This window comes from Trachymyrmex cornetzi, unplaced genomic scaffold, assembly GCF_001594075.2.
Source record: "Trachymyrmex cornetzi isolate Tcor2-1 unplaced genomic scaffold, Tcor1.1 scaffold412, whole genome shotgun sequence".
Taxonomy (NCBI): Eukaryota; Metazoa; Arthropoda; class Insecta; order Hymenoptera; family Formicidae; genus Trachymyrmex; species Trachymyrmex cornetzi.
Window position 1 is genome coordinate 567,051 of NW_017298876.1, and position 22,977 is coordinate 590,027.

General features: G+C 33.8%; 3 protein-coding genes across 3 annotated transcripts in view; 1 reads left to right on the top strand and 2 right to left on the bottom strand.

The window, feature by feature from the left end:
• The window catches only part of Mapmodulin (acidic leucine-rich nuclear phosphoprotein 32 mapmodulin), a 13,450-nt gene extending 10,795 nt beyond the window's left edge, over nucleotides 1-2,655 (bottom strand). Inside the window, exon 1 of the mRNA XM_018512476.1 lies at nucleotides 2,099-2,655. Within this exon, the coding sequence (XP_018367978.1) occupies nucleotides 2,099-2,146 (48 nt within the window). The 5' untranslated portion in view covers nucleotides 2,147-2,655. The remainder of the gene's footprint in view (nucleotides 1-2,098) is intronic.
• A 7,410-nt stretch (nucleotides 2,656-10,065) lies between these two features.
• Nucleotides 10,066-15,553, bottom strand: LOC108764302 (uncharacterized). Its single transcript, XM_018512449.1, is given in 5 exon segments — nucleotides 10,066-10,311; nucleotides 10,314-12,129; nucleotides 12,217-12,375; nucleotides 14,146-14,327; nucleotides 15,194-15,553. Coding segments are annotated over 4 exon segments (2,187 nt in total). The 5' UTR covers nucleotides 14,323-14,327; nucleotides 15,194-15,553; the 3' UTR covers nucleotides 10,066-10,276.
• A 1,064-nt stretch (nucleotides 15,554-16,617) lies between these two features.
• Nucleotides 16,618-22,441, top strand: LOC108764295 (sentrin-specific protease 6). The gene is made up of 11 exons (XM_018512443.1): nucleotides 16,618-16,756; nucleotides 17,220-17,381; nucleotides 17,463-17,636; nucleotides 18,595-18,746; nucleotides 19,198-19,286; nucleotides 19,469-19,801; nucleotides 20,513-20,765; nucleotides 21,488-21,564; nucleotides 21,641-21,860; nucleotides 21,952-22,199; nucleotides 22,369-22,441. Exons 1-11 carry the CDS (start codon nucleotides 16,726-16,728, stop codon nucleotides 22,439-22,441), a joined length of 1,812 nt encoding a protein of 603 aa, XP_018367945.1. The 5' UTR covers nucleotides 16,618-16,725.
• Nucleotides 22,442-22,977: the final 536 nt, after the last annotated feature.

The window sequence follows — 22,977 nt, forward strand, 5'->3', positions numbered from 1 at the left end:
ATTTTTTACACAATCATGTGTAAAGTGATTCATTTTCAGACATCTTGAAATTCATGTTTATTCGAGTGTATAATTTAGCATTTATGTATGCAAGTTTTATCGACAATTTTACACTCGTGCTCTCGTAGGAAATTCCGTAACATTTTTTTTTCTCTACACAAAAAAGATATTAAGAGATTCACGTTTGCGCGTTAAATACGCTCGTTGTCACAGCGAGAAATTAGATTCGAACCAATCCTGGATTTTGGGTGTCGACCTGCTCACATATGCATATCAAATACATGTGTCGGGTAAACGCCGGAAGGATTCTACGTGAAACTATAATTACATACAGTACATAATGCACACCCGACGTATTTATCTTAAATTATAATTGTGTTTGCACATATATATATATACATATATATATATACACACACATATAAATATACATTCTGCGCAGTACGCACAATGCCGAGACGCTTTATCGTTACGTTAGAAATGAAATCGCGCGATACTGGACGCCGCCGGTTCATTAATGCGAAAGTAAAGTCTCGCGGCGCGAGGGAAACGAGGTTCCATCTTCATTTATACTACAGGCAACGCTATCATCCGGAAAGAGGCGGAGAATCAAGCTCTCGATCAATCGTGTCCGCGGGTAAAGTCGACCGACGACAACGGCGACGTTGGCGAGAATCCACCATTAATCACATCGGCGGCGCGGAGAAGCGGCCGGTGTCGCGCGCGCGTCAGAGACGCGCGTGCCTCTTCCCGCTTTCCACGCCACCGGAAAAATGGTGCTCCTCCGGGAGTCCCTCGTGTGCGTGTGCATGTACATGCACCGCGCTCGCGCCGCCAACGTAACGAATAACGAAATCTCTCCCCGCGTCGCCGTCACGGGCGATAAGAGAGTAAGAGAGCGGCGCGGACGCGGGCGCTCATATAGGTATACACAGCCGTGCGGAAGAAGCAAATCGGGTTGCGCCTGTATCTGCAACACGAGCGTGGAACGTTCCCGTTCCTTCCGACGATCGACGCTTTCAGCTTATTTCGGTGGGGCGCGCGTCGAGTCGGGCGAAGAAAATTTCGAGGAATTGGAGGACGCGACGCCGATCGCCGCGAGATCACTTCCGCGGGGGAGGAGGAGGAGGCGGCGATTGACGAACGCGCGCTAAGGCGCGCTTGCTCGCACCTCGCGATGCTCGCCCGACACGCCGCGCCGCGCCGCCGAGAGCAACAAAGCGAAATGAAGCGTAGTCGCCGCGGGCTGCCGCAAATTAAGTGGCAAGAAAGGAAGGAAGGAAGGAAGGGAAAGAAATGGAGCAGTCCATGGGAGAGAAACTTGCACACGCGGAGCTACGTTTCTTTTTTTATTCGCGAGAGAGGTAGAGAGTGAGCGGAGTTGAAAGAGAGAGAGAGAGAGAGAGAGGGAACGAAGTCTCTTCGGTGCGCCATGCTCGTTGCTCGTTCGCGGCCATGCATATGCCGTCCTCCGGTCGGCAAAGAGGCTGACGATGGGACGGCCACGCGGCCGCCCGTCGTCGAAACGAAATTCATCCGGATGAGAGAAAGAGACGGAAGTATGAACAGCGGACGGCCTGCTACCACATTAGCGAATAGCGAGTGCGTGGTTGTTGTGTCGCTACCGCGGCGAAGCGTCACAGGCGATTCTTGTCTTCTATTTCTCTTTCTTTCTCCCTCCTTCGCGGGACACGATACAAACGCCGCTATTTAACACGATCGTGCGGCATTCATGAATTTATTAGGTTTCCAAAGGTTTCCAGAGGACGGATTGATGACGAAACGATGACACACGAGAACACACGGTTAAAATTTCACGACGCATGGAATAAACGCTGGTAAACGCACGTTGGTCCACGGCGCGTAATCCGCGTAATAAACGAGGCGCGTGCGAAAAAGCGGTGTGTCCGAGTCGAAAAGGAACACACAGGCACGGAGACTACAATCACTACAGAGAGAAACATGCGGGAGAGGAAACTGGAAAGTGCAAACTGCAAGGATACGAGAGATAAAGATTGGAGGCAGGCCGTAGGCCGAGGCCGAGGCAGTGGAGCAACGGTGAAGCGGTTAGCAGTAAAAGAAATGAGGGTTGCCTTACGTCTCCGGGGTTCCTTCCTCGCTTCTCGAGCTCTAGCCGCTTCTCCATGGCCGGCAGTCGGTCCCCGATCCGCTCGTTCTCGCTTCGCTCCGTACCGCGTACGTATCGGCCGTTCCGTCTCTATACTCTCTTCCTCCTCCGCCTCCTCGTTGCGTCGCAACACCAACTACGTGCCAGCAACCTTGTTCTCTGTCTCTCGCTCTCTCTCTCTCTCTCTTACTCTCTCGGGTCGGGGAGCCGGGAATATAATATGACGGACGGACACGGCCGAACCAACACGGTCGGTCACCGGGCAGTGCGCGGACAGCGAATGCCACCCGATGTTTGCCTGCAGTGCGTAGCGTGCCCGCTTGACGTGTGCGTGTGCGTCGCGCCGCGCCGCGCGTTCTCCTTCGTCCAGGCGTGCTTAGAAGACCCAGCGACAGCGACCGAGAGAACAGAGAAATCACCTCCGACACTCGCGGTTCGATTCCGATCCGCTAAGCCCTTTACGCGCCGTGTCTCTATGCTCGCCGACTCGCCGGACTTGTGTGCTGTGCTCTGCTGTGGACTGTGGTGGCGGTGTCCTCCTCTCCTCTTCTCTCTCTTTCTCTCTCTCTCTCTCTCTCTCACTCGTCACCCCCTCCCCTCCCCGTACCTCCCGCTACTCCGAAGTACTCCACACGCAACACAACACAAGCCGCACCGGAGGCGGGAAACGAGACACATGTCTGGCACTACTTTCGAAGCGACCAATCCGGACGGCGGGCACAGGACACCGTGCGCCACCTGTCGGCCGTCGCGTTCAACCTTCGTTGAAGCGCGCCACACTTCGGCGCGTTCAAACATGGCTGCGTATCGTAGCGTCGCTAATCGTTAAAAATAAATTTACAATTTCGAGACTTCCTGCACACGCCTGTGACAACTTATTTTGTAATAAAAATCTACAAAGATCGCTGTTACTGAGCTAATTAGCGAAATAATTACAGCTATCTTTAGAATTATTCTTAAATATGCATGCTAATTATTATAGGCAAAAAAAGTATATCGATATTCAAGGACTATCCAGATAATCTTGCATATTTGTATAAACGTATATCAATAAAGAAAATTATCCAATTACATACTTTATGTTTGGCATAATTGAATAATCTTTTTGTATATAATTAACAGCTGTTTAGCAATGTAAATTGCGATAATAATATGATTATACAATAAAGTAAAAATTATACAGCATGTTCAAACAGATTACTAGAATATTAAAATTTTTTGCAGAATCCATTATAATTGATATTTTATAATATTTCTACGTGTATTTATAATTCTTACGTGCATGTGCATATGTACAGAAAAAACAAATGATTGAATTACTACACAAATTTAACTATAGACAGATCTAAAAATAATTTTATTGATTATCAAAATAATTACGTAAGAATCTTAAGTATGATGAACAATTTTGTACAAAGTTTTGATATATATTTAAACAATTAGTTTGAACATTCTGCATTATTTTTCTTTTATTTGTATAATTCTTATCTATTTTTTACTCCTATTGTTATGCTATGCTATTACATATAGTTAGGCGTTTATTATAATTATAGTTATACTGAAGTCTTACGCATATTCATATATTTTCTTTCTTATAACTCTTTATGTAAGTTTATTATTCGTATACAATAAAATTTAATTTAATTAATTATTTTGGTAGTCGAACAAAATTACTTTCAGATTTGTATCTAAATTTTTTAATATTTCAGAAAAATCCTTTATTATTTTAATACATGAAACTGTAACAGCTGTTTAGCTATAGCTGTTTAGCTTTAGCAGCTATCAATGCAAATTGTGATAATTGATTTCAAGTCCAATAGTCATAATGTTGGAATGCTTAGATATGATATATTCGGTCCAAAAAAGACCTAACTCGCAAGTAAAAGATATTAATATCTTCATGGATTATTATGGTCGTTTTATCGTTATCGCAACATTGTATTTTGATGATGTAATGACGTTACATTGAGAAAATAAGTGTAAAAAAGAATTAACGAGTTAACAGATCAAACAATTTTTTTGCATAGAAAAACGTAGTTTAATAAATATCTTCAACGTAATTTAAAGCGATAGATATAAATTAATCATTACTTTTCTTAGATAATTGGCGGATAACGCTGTATACAAAATAAAAACATTATCAGAAAAAGCTTTAGTTTTCTGAATCATTCTGCATGAGAACTATATTGAAGAGAATTTATGGTTTAATTATTATTCATATTTTCTCCTGAATAATTATCCCTCACAAAGAATAATTGTGCAAAATATGCAAATTATATCATATATGTTATAATTCAGTACTGTCCATCAAGATTTCTAATTGTCGGTATTGACTTGATGTGTATCGACATTCATATATTTGTTAATTCAACCTTCCATTTTCGATCTACTTTTATTAAGAAAAAAGTAAGCAACAGGCGTGCGAATGTTGTCAACCCAACATGCCCAGAATAACAAATCTTGTACAGCACTGTTAAATAATTTAATTTATAATATTTACGTATTATTTTACACAATATTCATGTATTATATTAAATAAAAAAGTATGCAACGTGATTACGTTTCCTAGATATCTGAATATTTTTACGATAAAAAAACTTTTACGACTCTAACTTCGAATTTTATTTGAATCCTACGTGTTCAAAATGCATTACTGACGAAGCGATTAGAGTTCTAAAATTATTAGCATATGTGATCGTGCATTCATTGATTCGAAAGAGATTAATCGAAGACCATAAGCAACCTGCAGAAAGATGGCAATTATACCTTCCACATTTTTATTTTAACAAAATTTTAGACTTAGTGTTAATAATGTTATAATTTCGTTGTAAGCGCGCGTAAATTAATTGCCTGCTTATCATTTTAATTTTAATTGTGCATTGAGAAAATTTTCTAGTTATAAGTGGACGAATCAGAAAATTTTGATCATGTCAGTCAGATGGTTATTCTGATGGTTATTTCAATTAGAATTATAATAGATTGAAGGAGAAAATTCTGATTTATCCAGCCCGTGCAGCAATATCGCTGCAATATTGGTGCCATGTTGCTGCAACTTTTGTGCTGTAGGAGAGAATTCCAATTAATGCAAGACTCTTTCCAGTGTGCGTATGATTCATCTAACATAATTAGGATTATAACGTGATAAAAGTTCTTTTCATATATATTTCACGGATTTGTGCGAGAAAAGTAATTCATAGCCGCGAGAGGTATATTGGCGCAAACTCGAATTCTCAAATTTCTGTCCAATACATTGAGTTAGAGACGCAATCTTATCACGTTTTACATCGCGTATCGCTTTCAGATAAAAGCATCTAATAAAACCGATATTCGTTTTTCGCTCATATCTCGATTTTCAAATGCTTGCATTATTATTCAAGCTCTGAAGCCAATTTTTATTTCAAGATCATCTTAAGTAATCTAAAGTCTTAAGATACTAACAATACAGTTCTTTGATTAGCTTATTATGACATCTTAAGATCGCAGCGTCAAATATCAGAATTATCGGTTATAAATACCGGTGTGAGATTCCCGCGTACGTCGGAAATTTTCGTCAGCGTCGCTTCGCGGAAGTTAAGGAAAGAGAAAAGAAGGGAAGAAAAATCATCTTGCGCTCTCGCGCAACGTTCTTATTCATTTTCGTTCGACTCTCGCACGATTTTGAGCTTTCGGCTACGAATCGGTCGCGCGCCGTTGAGCCTCCAGGAAGATTCCAACTGATTCCAACGCGATACGCGCCGCCACGTTTGTGGCGATCCGCCGTTGCGGGTGTCGGACACCGGCGAAAGGTTGAGATCAATATGCGCTCATTGATTGCATCGTGGCTGCGCTGTCGCGTCCTCCTTCACGGCGCTGATGCCGTGACGTTCCTTAACGTTCCCGGTCCGGTTGACATTCAAACTCCCCGATTTATATATCGGTTAAAATCGGTTCCAATGACGACGGTCCTGATGATGTCGCGTCTCTACGGAACGTAATTGTGGAATTGTTCGAAATTAATTCCAATCGGAATTATTTTATTTCTCCTAGAAAACGCAATAAAAATCTGGGGACTAATTGTAAACAGTTACGATTGGAATAATTTCATATTAACACGTACTCTGATTTAATTTCTCGAATTCGATCGTTATTCTGTAAGGTTTACTATGCATGAAATTATCGCGACTGCGATCGAGATACAAGTCTTGACTGATAAAACAGTCGATAATGCGTTTCTCGCTAGATAAAAAATGTGACAATCGGTTTATTTTTCGAGGCCGAACAAAATTTGTATTTTTCATTTCTTCTCTTTTTTTTCTCATCTATTTAATTTCAAATGTAAAAAGCACAATATAGTACAACTTAAATAAACAGATACAAATATCAATATTTCATTAGTCAAGATGTTTGTACTTTGGCTAAATTTTCCGTTTATTTTCCTCTTTTTTTAATTTAGATTCAGAATTATTCATCTATTTCACTTAAAGTGCAAAAAGTATAACGTAGTGCAGCTACAAAATATAAATTTTAGGCTACGTTCTTGGGCTCAGTTCCACCAAAGTAAGTTATAACTATTTATCTTTTTCTAATTCTTAGAATTAAAAAAAAATCAAGCATAAATTGAATCGAAATTAAAGTTAATTTTATATTCCAAAGAAAATAATAAGAGTCAAAGTATATAATAATTAATCAATATAACATCATTGACTGATTATTAATGAATTTGTCATTTTTATCATGATCGGTCAATATATGACATTATTTTGACTTTCTTCTCCTTGGGATTGGTGAAACACAAATCTATCCTTTTCAGAGCTTCCTATTTATCTTTCCTATAATTTTCCTTACCACGTTGGAAAAATAAGAGACAATTAAGATAAACGGTGCAAAGGAATTCAGTTGAAAATGCAGAGCATCAGAGTGATACTACTGATGGTCGAACTCGCTGTTGCGAATCTTGATATAGTTAATGGTTCAACAAGTTTACACAATTATTATTATTATTACGTGGAAAATGCAGAAAATCGTGGCTGCGATTCTCGGCAAAATGAAAAAATTTACAGGTTCTTATTGCAGCGATAATAGATCTAAATGAAGCACGTATTGTTCGCGAAACAATCTTGACGGTCTTAACGAGAATCGGACCCTAATCGAATCTCCTTCCAATCAACTTGCTTTTGCAGTGAAGAAGTAGCGCGTTTACAAAAAGCGACGACAATGCGATTGGATTCCGAGCGAGCTCGTTAACCAAAATCTCCTCGGTTAATGACCTCAATTATTATACAGCCGTTACGTACTCGAAGTTTAGTATATGTTGGTATCTAGAGAGATGTTATTTATATATGCCGCGACAAGGAACTAATTAATTCCACATGATATACACGATTCAGGGTATCAATCATGAAACTTTTTTCCTAGGATGAAAAATGAAAAGTGAAAAATTTCTCTATTAATTTCAATAGTTAAAATTTTCACTTTTCACTTTCCATCCTAGGGATAAAGTTTCATGATTGATACCCAGATGCGCGTGGAACAAAAATGCTACCCGATAAAAACAATACTCAGTGTCCATTCTTATTTTCAAGACTGGCTTAAATAATATCTTAAGATGGTCCTCTGATTAGTTCGCGACAGTTTAAGAGTGTAACTTAAGACGGTTTTAAAAATAAGAACTAAATGAATACCGGCCTACGTCTGTTTTCTATGGCTAGTATACACTTTTGGAACTTAAATGAAATAGTGTTTGACGAAAGAAAGAAAGTTCTAATACAGTCTAATGCAGAAATAAAAAACAGATCTCGATCGTTCAATTCGATCGCTTGATTTTGTCTTTTCAATAAATTCGAGTACAATTACACGCAGTTTTACACTTTTACACAGAAGTAAATTTCACCAAATATCGCGAGAAAAAAAAGATACCATTTATATAATAACTCCAACATACCATTATATTATATTTTTATTATAAACTATTTTCTCTTTTTTCTTCCAGTATTGGAGATACTGGCGTAATCGCATTTTGAGCTAAATGCGCGAATCGAGGGAGTTTCCATGTATCTGCGTTCATTTATGAAGTCAATTTTCCCTCGCACACAGATATTAGAGTCTGACCGCACGACGATTGACCTGAGAAATAAGCAAATATGTGCACGCTAATGGAGATCGTTGCCTAGTCGCGCATGGATTACACGCGTGTCGTCGTATTTGTGTGGACCAATCAAATTACGTAGCTATAAATAGAAGCTGCCGTGTTACTTTCTTCAATCTCTGTCTTTCCTCGTGCGCGCTGTTTTACCTCGCTATCCACGCGTTCACCTCCTTCACCGCCTTAATACTTTATTTTTACACTATAATGTTGTAGAAATTACTTATGCCCATTTCTACCAATGTGGTTTAATTTTAATCTCGGTTCAACGAATTCATCTTTTTCTAGTTCCAAGTTAGAAAAAGACGAAGAGTAAGTTGAACTGAGAACAAAGTTAATTTATATTATTAGAAACCAGTATTAATACACATTTTAATAGATGAATTAGACGTTTATATATAGGTATATATGAATTATTTAAATATTTTGCATACTATATTTATCCTGTTAGATTTTAAAGAATAAAAAGAAGACGCTTGACATTTTCATTTTGAGAGTATAATTAGAAATATATATTAGAGATCTAATTTCTTATAATTTAAATTCTTTCAGTAAAAAACTGGTGCAGTTTTCTATGAAATAAAAAATAGCATTGATATAACGCTAAACTGTTCTGTCGAAAACATTTATTGTGAAAAAATATATATCTATATATGTGTATATATGTATAATAATAATATATATGTATGTACAGCCATGTATGTATGTTTATAAATATAGTTATACTTTAAATATTACTAATTGTTATTACAACGAACGATCCTTTTATATTGAGCAGCGACTGTCTAATCCTAAGAATACTGTGGCTAAATGTACAAAATCTAATGCACGATTGTAAATTACATTTTAAATTGCGTTGAAAGAGTACACTGTATATCAAAAACGCATTTTTCAACACAACTTTGAAACACATAACTTCATCTTCGTTTATATAGCACATTTTCTTATATTGAGTTAGTTGCACCATACAGTATCTATTCTAAGTTAAAAGATATCTTTTAAGTAAAAAAGAATCATAAAAGAAATACACTTTGTCGACATTGAAATGACAAATAAATTATTATCATCACAACATTCGCTATATTTCGTACAAATTGCTTTTTATTTATTATACTTCTTAAATTTATGTTATTAAGTTATTATACGCTGGCATGACTCATAGTTTCATTTAAAAAATGTTACTGTTACTATATTCTTTAAGGTACAATGTCTTAAAATTATTTTATAGAGCTATCTCTACAAATGTGTACAATTAAAAAACAAAAATTTATAAAAATAGATAGTCCTTAATTTTTACACAATCATTTTGCATTGCTTAAAATAAATTTTAGACATGCGTTTCTATCAAATATAAATAATTATTTGTATGATACTCACTCTTATATAATCAAGTATGATCAAACATATGTGCGTGATGAAAAGTATATTCATTAAATTTGATTTTAACAAAATTGTGCTAAATTGGTAAAATTTAATCCTGCGTACAACTTATTTTTGCAACTGTTAGGAATATACAAAACGAATGATATTATTTTATAAATATCGTTGAAGATATATAACAAGAATATAATCACTTCTGTTTCTTTCTACCTATCAACACAATTGCAAATTTAATAGTATTTATAGTTAAATTACAATTAACATTATCAAAATATGAAATTACCCGCAATATATGAATGGCTTAAGAGAAATACAATCATTTGCAAAGTATAATATATGTAATTATATAATTGCAAGAGTTTGTGCAAAATTGTATTTAAAAATATTCCTATTTACATTTAAATTAAGATTATTTATCATTGTACAAATTGCGAGATATTCAAATGTTACGAGTAAACTCTATAAATATGGCGAAGAAAATAAATTATTAATCTTAATTATTCTCGCGCCGATTAAGCTTAAAAACAGAAGAATCTGATACTAATATTTTGCTGCTGCCTTTCAACGATGTTTAACAATGTATTCAAAATTACGATACGGTATACGTAATAACAGAAGGTTTTATTATAAATAAATATTAACCCACGTTATTGCTTGCCATTTGTGATGTCGGTCCATTTGTTGGCAGGCTCGTAATCGAATCCGGGAGAAATCGTTTACGATTTTTTACGCACTGTGAAGGTGCTGTTCGTATTTCTATGTGACATACAGTGTTCGGGCCTTCGTCATTATTATTGCCGTTTTGCTTTTTCGATGGTACCACAGCGTCGGGTGGCATGCAGTATTTTCGTTTTAGAGAGTTACTTGCATCTTGCTTTATCGGCGCGACCGATGAGCGTGTTTTGCGTGGTTGATAATCTGGCGTTGCTTGCATCTTCTCCAGAGCAGTTCGTAAAGGTAGCAAGCCGACAGCAAAGGGAATTTCAGTGTTGGACGGATATGCAAGCAGATCCATCTCGTTCTCCCAATCCAATGTATCAGACATATCGCCCCACAAAGCGCGACTTATGCACTTGCACACATTGGATTTTACAGAATGATGAGTGGTGGGTTGGTCCACTATCACCGATCTTTCCGTATTTTCCGTCTTAAATTTACTATTTGCTTTCGGCTTCGATTCTTCCTTTGATCTCAATTCTTCCCTTTCTTTGCTACCAGTAACTGTATACGTAGATTTATTACTTTTTCTTACTATCAATTTCGAGTTAGTTTTCTTACTGTTCGAGCTTTTTTTGTTGGATTGTACTGAGCTCGCAATCGCATTATGATCTGGTACCTTCCGATCCTCCTTTCCCTTGCGTTTCGCTCTCGCGCACGATTCCGTTCTGTTGGGAGAATTACCTTTCTTGAATGATTTTTCGGTTCCTAAGGAACTGCCTAAAAATGCCAAGTTATTGCTCGTAGTCTCGTCACTTTCCTGTTGACTCAGTCGCATGCTACGTCTTAGAATCGGTTTCGCGCAATTCGTGTCATTTATTGGAGAATTTATTCCCTCCTTAGCGGCATCTCGTTCCACATTTATTTCTCTGTATCCGATCACCGTATGTTGATTACTTATAGTACCACCTACTATCGATTGTATACTTTCTGTACTTAAGCTTAAGATATATTCGGCGCTTTCCATATCTAGGGAGGTCAATAGATTAACTGGTACATCATTAGCGGACGGTTCATCTAATAAATCTATGGAATCTGTAGAGTGTGGCGGAGTTGGCACTAAATTGCATTGCGTATGTACAAGCTTATTACGAACATCGTCCATGGATCTACGTCGTTTGGGCGTATAAACTTTGACGCATTTCCCTACCGTGCTAGGAACATCTGTGCTACTCCCGGAACAGTGCTCCAAGTCATTCTCGATTTGTGGAAGGCAAGATTGCGACAGTGTAGAGATGGTTCGATCGCTTTCATTTACGTCGCAAGAAAAATCACAGCATTGCTCATACAAGATAGGTTTTAAATCGAGATTATGATGGTACACATTGTCTCTATTGTTGCTTGTGCACATGGTTTGTATTTCGTTTATCATACCTACGTGCGTAAGTACAGTAGTAGTAGTAGCATCAGTTTGTATACTTATATTTACATCAGACGTTGAAAATGATGTGTCTATTACATCTTTCTTGCTGGCATCGATAACGTCCGAGTCTTCGTATAAAGTATGTTCTAAATCGTGCTCGGTGGCTTCAATCATATCGTTCTCTAAAAACTGATTCTTATTTGTGCTTATATCGTTATTATTGCTATTTTCACAGATTGTTGTATTCTCGTCCATGCTTAATTTATCACATCTAACACAGATGTAATCATCCTCTGTGAGCGAGTTGTTTGTAACCTTTAAACTACTATCTCCTTTCTCCTGCTTTAGGCAATTTTCAAAATTATCCAAAATTTTCTTGGAATCAACAACAGTATCAATCACCGATACCAATTCTTTAACCTGAAAAAAAAAACAAATATATTAATTTTACATATTAAAATAATTGTAGAGCATGTTACTATGTTGATTAAAATAATCGTTGTATACCTTAAAAATTTGTGCCGCAGTATGCAAGGATGATAAATGCTGATGAGATATCGTAGTTTCGCCGCAATACATGAATTCGACCATGGCCTTCAAAATTTCAAAGTCCAAGTCTTTTAAAAGTATAATTGGCTCTTGTCCCAAATCTTGTTGTAGTATTTCCTATAATATGAAACAGAATAAAACATTACGAAAAATATTAAAAAGATAAAATAATTGAGAGTTGGAGAATAAAGAGAACGTCTAAGTAGATGCCCATACAGAATGTTTAATGTTGTTGAAGATTCATTTTAATATTTGTTCAGAATGCATTTAAAATTTGTCTTTTTCAAATTGTCAGATATTAATTTGTGCAGTAATGATTCCTCAAGTTGCATACAGAGAAATAGTAAAATCATGCAAGCAGAATATTTCCATATACCTTGTAGAGTAATGCATTTTTTAGAAAACAGAAACACCTGAGAGTGTACTTTACTATCCTTACAGCATATAAATTAGTTATTTAATACCTTTCTAAGTTCTTCGAAAGTTGTGAAAAGTATGCCCCTCAAACTTGGTTTCTTCAAATGTTTGTTAAGAACTACTGAAATTCCGATATACAAGGCTTTCTTTAGTTTATATGAATTTTATATTATCCCTGCAAAATTGTTCTACCGTAAGTACACTATATTTCCCAATTTTGAAGTAATGTAATAAAATACCTTTTCTTTTCTATTATTGTTTATATCAATAATAAAAAAAGTCCAAAGTCTTTCTATAAATGTAGAATGATGTTTGGTAGACATTTTAGTGAAAAATCGGTTAGTACAAAATTTATTTTGCTTTAAACTAGCACAATATTCATAAATCCTGAAGTAATATATAATATATTTGTAATTATATAGGTATGTCATATACATCTAGTTAAATAATCCTACATATATTACAATAAATCATCTTTCTTTACTATACATATATTTGTACGTGTATAGAATCTTTCTGTATTCTTTTAAAAATAATATATTATACAAAAAATTTTGTTCATCACACTAATAGAATAAATACAATCACAAAAATATAATTCGAAATTACCATTACCTTGTTTCAACGAGAAAAACAGTTAAATGTTCTTTTAATCAATAATTATATACATAAATAATATAAAATAAATTTTTAAAAGAATATATCTTTAAAAATTCATTCAATAAAATTTTAATAATACTGCTCAGTCATCAGTCGATCTGGAAGGAAAAAGAGATCCACATCCAAACATTAATCAACATCAATACATTTAAATAAATTTAAAATAATTTTCTGTAATAAGTATAAATAACTCAATTAATGTTACTGTCCTGGTAAAAGTTCTTATCTCTATACTTTCTAATTATCTTTATAAAATTAGATGCAATTATATACAACAGAGAAAGTTCATATATATTATTTTTGTTAATATAATCTTTTATTATTGTGCTATTTTATAAAACATTTGGAACAATTGAAAAAAATTGTCTTATTATGTCTTATATAAATTTGATAATTATGTTTGATGGTATGTTCAGAAAATGGCAAAACATATGACCTTTTATTAGAGCATTTTAGTATTTTGTAAACACTTTTGCAATTATCAAATGTAAATCCCAAAATTTACAATTCAAATCTTGAATTTAACAATAAAATAATTGTCCCTTTAAATAAATTATTAATTGTTTAATATGTACAATATTTAGAATATTCGCAAAGACTCATTTATGTATAAAAAAAAACATCTCTCACATTTTGATAGATATAATTTATATAAAAATACACATGTTAAAAACAGACACTAATTGTAAAATTTAAATGTACAAATAATTAAAATATGTAAAACATATAAATACAATTTTTAGAACGTACATGGTGATTAACAAATAACAATAGGATAAGAAATATGCATTTCAATATTTGTATATATACCTCAAAATATATACTATTCGAAGCTAAAACCAGCTTGTGAACACGTAGCTTTTGTTCATCGCAGATCAATGTGACATCCACTAGAGCCTGACGTGCCAAAAGACCACTGAATCTTTCTGTAATATATCCCGCGTGGCCAGCCCACTGCAGGACACAATCCTTTGGTATCTCAACCATGACTACTACAAAAAGAAAAATAATAAAAGATCAATATTAAATATATAATTATATCAATATCAAAAGTACAATAAAATAATATCCGCTTCCATCTATACAGATTAATTTTAATCTTGATTCAATTTACTCTTCATATTTTTCTAATTCTTAGAACTAGAAAAAAATGAAAAATAAATTCAACAGAGATTAAAGATGGTAAGGAATAAATCTCTTATAAATATCAGAATCATAGTTTTGGTCATCAGACAGAATTCTTTTGTTTTTAACACCTATATAAATTTAAAATCTATGAAGCGCCATATTTAAGATAAAATATTGGTAGAAATTCACTAAAGTATGTATTCAATTAAATGAATCTTGGCAAAGCTGGAACCTATTATATAACATAGAGAATGGGATAAATGACAAACTTGTTTCTTGATAAATGTATAGACACAAAACGAAGCAAGATATGTGAAAGAACAAAGTTACTGTTTTTCCACTAGTTATTTTAGAGTCTAGCGAAATTCGAAGGCATTCGGGTGCATGCAAAACGAATAAATAAATTGATCAGACACAACTTTCTCTTTTCACATTTGTCTCTATCATATATAAACACATGTATAAGCTCTTTGAACAAATATACATTCTTACGTGTGCTCAAAAATTAAAACTATAATTTTTCTAGTGATAACTGCTTTAATAAGAACAAAAAATAATCGGCAAGACTTTCAGATTTCCGCAACGAAGCCACACGAGAGAAATGATCCCGAATGATGTCTGTTGGACGGAGTGACAATGGAAAGTCGTAGAAGGTACACCATCTCCTCCCGCATCATCAGGATTGGATGTTGATCACAATTTTGATTCTCTGGCAGGCTCGTGTACTCACCGGTACGGACGTGGTCGTTGTCGAAGTGCGCATCTGTGATCGGGTAACAGCGGCGTCCTTGCCGCGGTCGGGCATAGATCGTACAGATGAGACGCGTTCGTCGTAACGTTGTTGATGCGGACGCATGCGATCGTAGATCGCCGATCGCCGGCAGTGATGTCGCGCGTTAGCACGTGCCCTATCGAGGCTCATGAAACGCCGGCGAGATCGTAAGTCAGCGAAACCGACGGCCTTACACGACATTGGCCTCGAGATTTGACTTGCACCCCCGACAATCGCGTCTGCCAAGAGCACAGTGGAGCCAGTGGAGCACGGTATAAATAAGAATGTATAGATGGGTAGTGGATAGTGGATACTAGAGTCCTATATGTATATAAAGAGACCCGACATCGAACTCCCACCACCAAATCGGATCCCTACCATCACTCCTGCGTCGCCATATTTGGATCGCTCCAGTGTCGTAAAAAATAAATATATTCCAACACTCTGTACTTCGTTGCGACGCTATTGATCTCCCTGATTTACTAAAGATAGGCGCCAAAATTGAAAAAGAAGAATGTACTCCGTTGATTCCGTTACTCCGGATCTACAATAGATTTTTAAGCTTTAAGCCATAAGAAATGGACGAATCACAATCGATTATTCTTCTCGCATTTGGCTGTAATTGGACAATTTTCTTGTAAGCGCGTTCTGATAGCGTATTCGATTACTGACTCGACCCGACTCCGAGTCTGTTCTTTTTAGCCGCATTTCTTACACGTAATTTAGCTCTTCTTTTGCAGCTAAACAGAACAGACTATTGACTCGGAGTCGGGTCGAGTTAGTAAATCGAATACGCTATAAGATTATTCAATAGGAAGTTACTAGTTAGTACCCATATCAAGTGCAGGATGTAAACTAGGCAGGGCCGGCGAAGTAAATTTTTTCTATGTATGGAGTTTCGATTGAAGTAGGAGGGGGAGGGGTGTCATTAATATTATTGTTTATATATTTTATTTTCATTTTTTATAAAGCAAATGTTGCTGTTCTCATTTTGTTTTTAATTATAAAGTCGCGATTCAGCCATTAGATTAAAAGTATCAGAATATCTTATTTAAATCTTGTTTTTCTTATATTAGTTAATAGAGCCTAAGGGCCTGCGCACAATAGAGGAACAAGAATTAGATATTAATATTTCAACCTATCAGAAACCGTGTATTCCGATGTAATCAGCTTTTGATAGGTTGAAAGATGGAATTGATGGAAATGGAAGAGGCCCTTAATGGCCATAACCTATAAATTCGTGAACGTTTTATAACAATTATAGCGGGGAGTACAGACTCTTGCATAACGCATAACACGTAATGCATAAGAATATGTACCAATCGAAGTTCTCCGTTTCTTTCCCTTCCATGTAATAGAGAACTCTGGTTGGTTCAATTTCTATGCCTCATGTGTTATGCATTATGCAAGAATCTGTGCAGTGTGCTCCCCGCTTAACTCGTTTCGCGAGATAGACTGTCGTGTTTTTCTGCCATATTCTTTCGTTTTCGATGAATGAATCTAATTTTATTAAAGTTAGAGGTAAGGCAGCTATCCTAAATAATCAGTAAATATAATATAAGAAACGTCACATAATTGTGACAGTTATGGGCTCCACAATAAGGCTAATTCTATAATATGCATTTTGTTTGCTGTTTCTTGCTGTTTGTCTCTTGCCTTTATGATCAAGAAGGCAAAAGATAAACAGCAAGAAACAGGAAACAAAAAGCACATTGTAGAACAACCATAAAAGGAACGGAGAACAGAGAATAAGAATTTCAACTTACCAGAAATTATGTGTTGTGGAATACACAGTTTCTGATAAGTTGAAATTCTTATTCTCTATCCTCTGTTCCCTATTCTTTTTATTGTATAGAGCCTCTTACATTGTTTTACAATATTACTAGAGAGATCTGATATAACGTTTGGTTTGTATTATGTTACTGTTTGTCTTTACTGGAATGCTGTTGATGCAATAACATAATAAAATTTTATTGGATTTTAGGAATGTATGAAGATCCAAACTTTCTAATAGATACTGGACTATTACCACAAATTGCTCTAGAATGTCGAACAGTCAGAATAGGTTCTTACAAATATATACCTCAAGAAAAAGTAGTAATTTGCCGCAATGGTGTAAAACTTCATGTACCTTCATTAGAAAATGGTAGATTAATTTTATATATAACGGAAATGCTTGTGGATGGAAAGATTTATAAGTTCTTTGAAATATTTGGATATTTTACAGATTCTAGTTTTGTTACTTTTGATGTGAAGTATGAAGATATAATTAAGTTCTTTGTTCATTTTGGAAAGGCAATGCCAGTAATATTCTTTTATATATCTGCAAGAACAGGAACCATGATACATGAATTATTAGGGATGCAAGATCTAGTAGGACTACATGACCCCAGTGGAAAAAGTATTTACATGATATATATGATTCTATATTTTAAATAGTTCTGTAATTTGATGATTATTTTTAAAAATATTTAATCTATAATTTTTTTAACATTTATATATATATATATATATAAATAATACAAAAAAATATATAAAGATTTTTAAGGAGATTGTAATGATGATTATACTCCGTTCAATGAGAGAATGACCTCGGTTTGCGCGTAGGGAGCAATGTAACGCTGTACAAGGCTATGAAGATCTATGCAAAACAAACGAGTTTCGTCCAATCCGAGGTCATTCTCCCGTTGAACAGAGTATAGTTATATATAGTGTAAGTAGGACTTACACGCAGACAATTTATGTCATTGACACATCACTACATACTATTACAATTACATCAATATATCACATATGCATACACATAAATACATATAACAATAACGTTTTAATTGGACATCTAAATCCAATTCTAAGATCTCCATGTTGTTTTTTTTGTCCAAATTATTAATTTGTGGACTATTATTTTGTAAGTATAGACTGCACAGCTTTTATACAAAGTAAATGTCTCAATGTGACAGCTCATTCAGAGTACCAAATTGGACTAAGAAATAGAGAAAAATCTCAATTTCGAAATTTTTGTTTTTGGCATAAATTCCACCTTACAGATACGTATTAATGCCTATATTTTAATCTCGGAAAAGAATTTTCAAATCTGTGAAAGAGAGAAAATGTTAATGTTATACAAAAGTTACATAATTTAGTCGATAATACAGACGGCTTTAGGTGCACTCTTAATAGCAAACTCGAATGATTAATACTTTAAATTAATCAAATAAACAAGAACGCACGTTCTTGTGATAGCGAGATAATATTTTATTCTGTTGGTACATAAATAATGAGTATAAACGTTTCGGCTTCAATCAGGCCTTCTTCATTATACTCCATTAATACTTTATATATCTTTATTATTTATTTAGATCTCGTGCATAAATATATTACATTATTACCAAATAAGTTTCCGGAGAATTCAAAGACAATTCTAACAAGTTTATTTTCACGAGAAAATAAAATGGTCGAAATAACTCCTCAAAAAGCTAACGATTTACTTCAACGGACAGCACCAAAAGATGTACATATTTGCTTAAATTATATTTTATTTATTATACATGGTGTCCCAAAATAATCACCAAGTATATCATGGGCGGATAGAATGGACTAAACTGAATTGAAACTGAATTGTTCTCTACCTATTTTACAATTTTCGTAATAATTAACTGAATTAACAAGATATTAATTACTAAAAATTGTCGAAAATTCGTTTTCAATAACTTTTTACTCAAATACTATCAATTTTACAGAAAAACTGCAAGAAATAAAAATTGTTTATTTTTTCCTCACAGAGCTTTAAAAATTTTTTCAAAATTTGTTTTCGACTTTTTACTATTTTCTTATTTTTACCAACATGAGAAAATACAGTACTAAAAAATTTTGAAAAAATTCTTGGGATACCCGGTATATAATATATAACATATATTTTTTTAATATAACAGATATACATGTATTTTTATGTATTTTCACAGAATTTGTTACAGTTTATTACTATACAGGAAGAAAAACCGAGTCAAAACTTAGTAAATGATATCGATGTAGGAAATGATGATACACAAATGTGAGAATCTTATTAATAATCAACTTTTATCTTTCAATAATTTGATATTTGATATATCGGACAAAATTTTACAATCTCATCTATCTAACCTAATATTATTTCGATTCTTTGTGCATTATTATAAATTTGTGGTGAATGTCATTATTGAATGTTTGTTGTATGAAAACTATTTCTTTTTATAGAATAGTTATATATCCACCATCTCCTGCAAAAGGAGGAATAGCCATCAATACTGAACATTACTTATGTCTCGCAGAAGACAATTTCTTGAACGATGTAATTATAGATTTTTATTTAAAATATTTGACCTTAGAGGTATTATCAGAATTTGATCAACAAAGAACGCATGTGTTCAATTCGTTTTTTTACAAACGTTTAACTAGTTCATATGTTCAAGATGCTCAAAATACCGTGTCAATGACACTTGCTGCCAGGCGGCATGCAAGAGTACAGACATGGACGAAGGACGTCAATATATTTGAAAAAGATTTTATTATAATTCCTATAAACAAAGAGTAAGTAATTCTGTAAGTTTAATATTAATTTAAACTCAGAACAGAGCATCTTAAATATAGGGATGTATCAGATCATAAAATGCCAGATATCGGATATTGGATATTTGGAAAGAACATGACACCAGATATCTGATATTCGATCGGATAGAGTAATTGTCCGGGCGGATATTTTCTAATTTAACAATTTCTCGATTCTCTTTAAAAAAAAATGGAGAAAAGGAATACAAGGGAAAAATAGTGATAATAATTTTCTTTATTTTTTTAACGTAAAAAAAGTAGAAAGATAAACTGTGCAAGAAATTCAGCTGAAAAGAATAGAAAGTTGTATCCATGTGACGCAAACTTTCAATGTAAAATTTCAGCCGGATATATATTACCGGATATTAATGATATCCGGCTATCCGGCCAGATAAGGTCGGTTCTGAATATTTCCTGATACACCCCCACTTAAAAGTTAGAATCACTATTGGACATCAGATAAAGAAATCCATTGTATACACGAAGAGTTTAATTGCACGTAATGAGGGAAAAAGAAAAAATATTGAAGTTTTATTGTATTGTAATTTATCGTATATTAAATTTGTAACTTGTAATAAACTTGTAATAAACGAGTCAATCAATTTTATTTATTTTGTTCAAGAAATTCTATTGATTTCTATGATAACATAAGTATAGATATTATATTATTTTATAACAATATTATATTTATAGCGCACATTGGTTCTTGGCTATTATTTGTTTTCCTGGATTAGTTGAAAAAATTTCCACGTGTACTGCGAAAACTAGAGGAAACGATAATAATAAAACTGTGCAAAAGACCAAAAAAATAAAAGAGTTGAAGAAAACTATTACAATTGATTTTACAACAATTCCTCCTGCATCAATCATAACGATAGATAATGAATCTGAAAGAAACAAAGCAGAAGACAATGATGATAAAATAAAAATAGAAATAGACAAAAAGGTAGAATAAATTTTATCGTTGATTGTCTTCCCTTCTAAAGCCCATTTTAGACGATTTAAAATTCACGACCGAATTCAGGACAGAATTTTATTTATAATTACTAAGTATAAGCGTATTCAGGCCTATGACGGTCAAAGCTAGATCTTTTTTGCCTAAATAATTCTCAGTGAATTATTATTTATCTATTTAAGGTTTTCAGCACATTGTCAATTTAATTCAACTTGTGAAATTATTGCAGTAGTTTAATTGCGTTAGATAAAGTCCGAAAAAATTTCTGCGCGCAGTTTGAATAACTACAAAAATATGATATATATGCATGTACATATATAAGATATAGATAATTCACTGGGAATTATTTAAGCAGAAAAGATCTAGCTTTGACCGTCATAGGCCTGAATACGCTTATACTTAGTGTTTAATTCTTGTCGATTCGAATAAAAAAATCTTATTAGTGGTTTATTTATAATATTGAGTTTATAATATTGAGATCATGTAACATTGAATAGAAAACATTTGAAGAAGTAAATATATATAGTAAACTTATAAGTACACATATACAGAAAATATGTATCAGTGATATATATTTCCTGTATGTGTATACTTTTTCAAATGTTTTCTATGTTACATGACACCCAAAACTATAAATAGAATTCTATTCTGAATTATAGATCGTCTAAAGTAGGCTTTAAACAGTTGAATATACTGAAACATTTTACTTATAGAATAAGACTGACCAATCGAAAAAAAATGCAACCCAAATTAACGTTGAACTTGAGAAGCAGAAGGAAATCATCAAAAAGTAAATAGCATGCCCATATCATGTATTTGGCGTAATCTGTATATACTTGGTTTTATTTGAATGATTTAATTTATAGACCTTGTATACTAATATTTGATTCGCTTCCTGGTGAGAATAGAACACGAATAATTGCTACGTTAAGAGATTATTTAAGTTGCGAACATGTTGCCAAACTTGGTGTAAAAAAAATATTCTCAGAAGATACTATTAAGGGAGAGTTTCTGAAAGTACCCCGGCAATCAAATTTTGCTGATTGCGGATTGTATGTATTACAATATGTGGAAAGTTTTTTCAAGGTAAGTATAAAACAACTTTATTTTTTTATTTACTTTTGAAATGTCTGATTACGTATTATCAATGTGATTGAGTTCATTTCTTTTTTTTTAGGATCCTATTAAAGATTATACTTTGCCAATTAAAACCTTGAAAAAATGGTTTGAAGAAATTATCATAACGAGGAAAAGGGAGGAGATATCGAACTTGCTAATTAAATTGATGAATAATACCAAAGGGAATGAAACTTCGATTGATTTGCCTACTATAAATTTCCCCAAACAAGATGGCAAGCTGAAATCGAAAGTTAAAAATCGGACAGATATAAAAACTGCGGAGTTAGAATCCAAGAATAATAAAAGGTTTACAAGTGATACAAATTTGTTAGGTCAACTTACTTGTTCATTCCTTATTCTCTGAGTTTTAATTCGACCGTAATGCATTTTCTCGTATAATTAAATAAAATATTAATCTCGTCCCACATTAAATTAATACAACTGCATTAATTTCGATCATTTTATCGATTTTTAGGTCATCGACTGAAATGCGGAATCAAGATAACTTTGGTATCACTGCTAAAAAATACAAAATGGAAATTTTTTAAATATAATAGTAATAAGTATAAACGTACGTTTTGACCCTTTACATTATTGTTTATATAAAATCTTTGTTATATAATAAATACATGTAATGTGGATTTTCGACGATTATTTTTATTTTTACTTTTTGTACGTTATAAATTGTACACTGAGGATGAGACCCAATGTAAAGGGTCGAAACGTATGTTTATACTTAATAATTTTTATTTTGCACATTAAATAATATTATAAGCATGAATAACTAGCTTGGTTCACTAGCCCTTTATTATTTATAATAAATTAATACATTAATAACATCAATAAATCAATAAAACATAAATTTAATCATTCTAATGTGATATTGAATTTAACACGAATAAGTTTCTCCTTTGTATAATCATATAAAATATAAATCTTGTGACTTTCTATACGTATATATTTTTGTTTCCAAATTATGAAAATGCGACTATGTGATACTAATAATATTTATATGTATACATTGTATTCATTGTTATAGATTTATATAAATTTATGACTACAAAGTGTTTTTCCTAACATATAT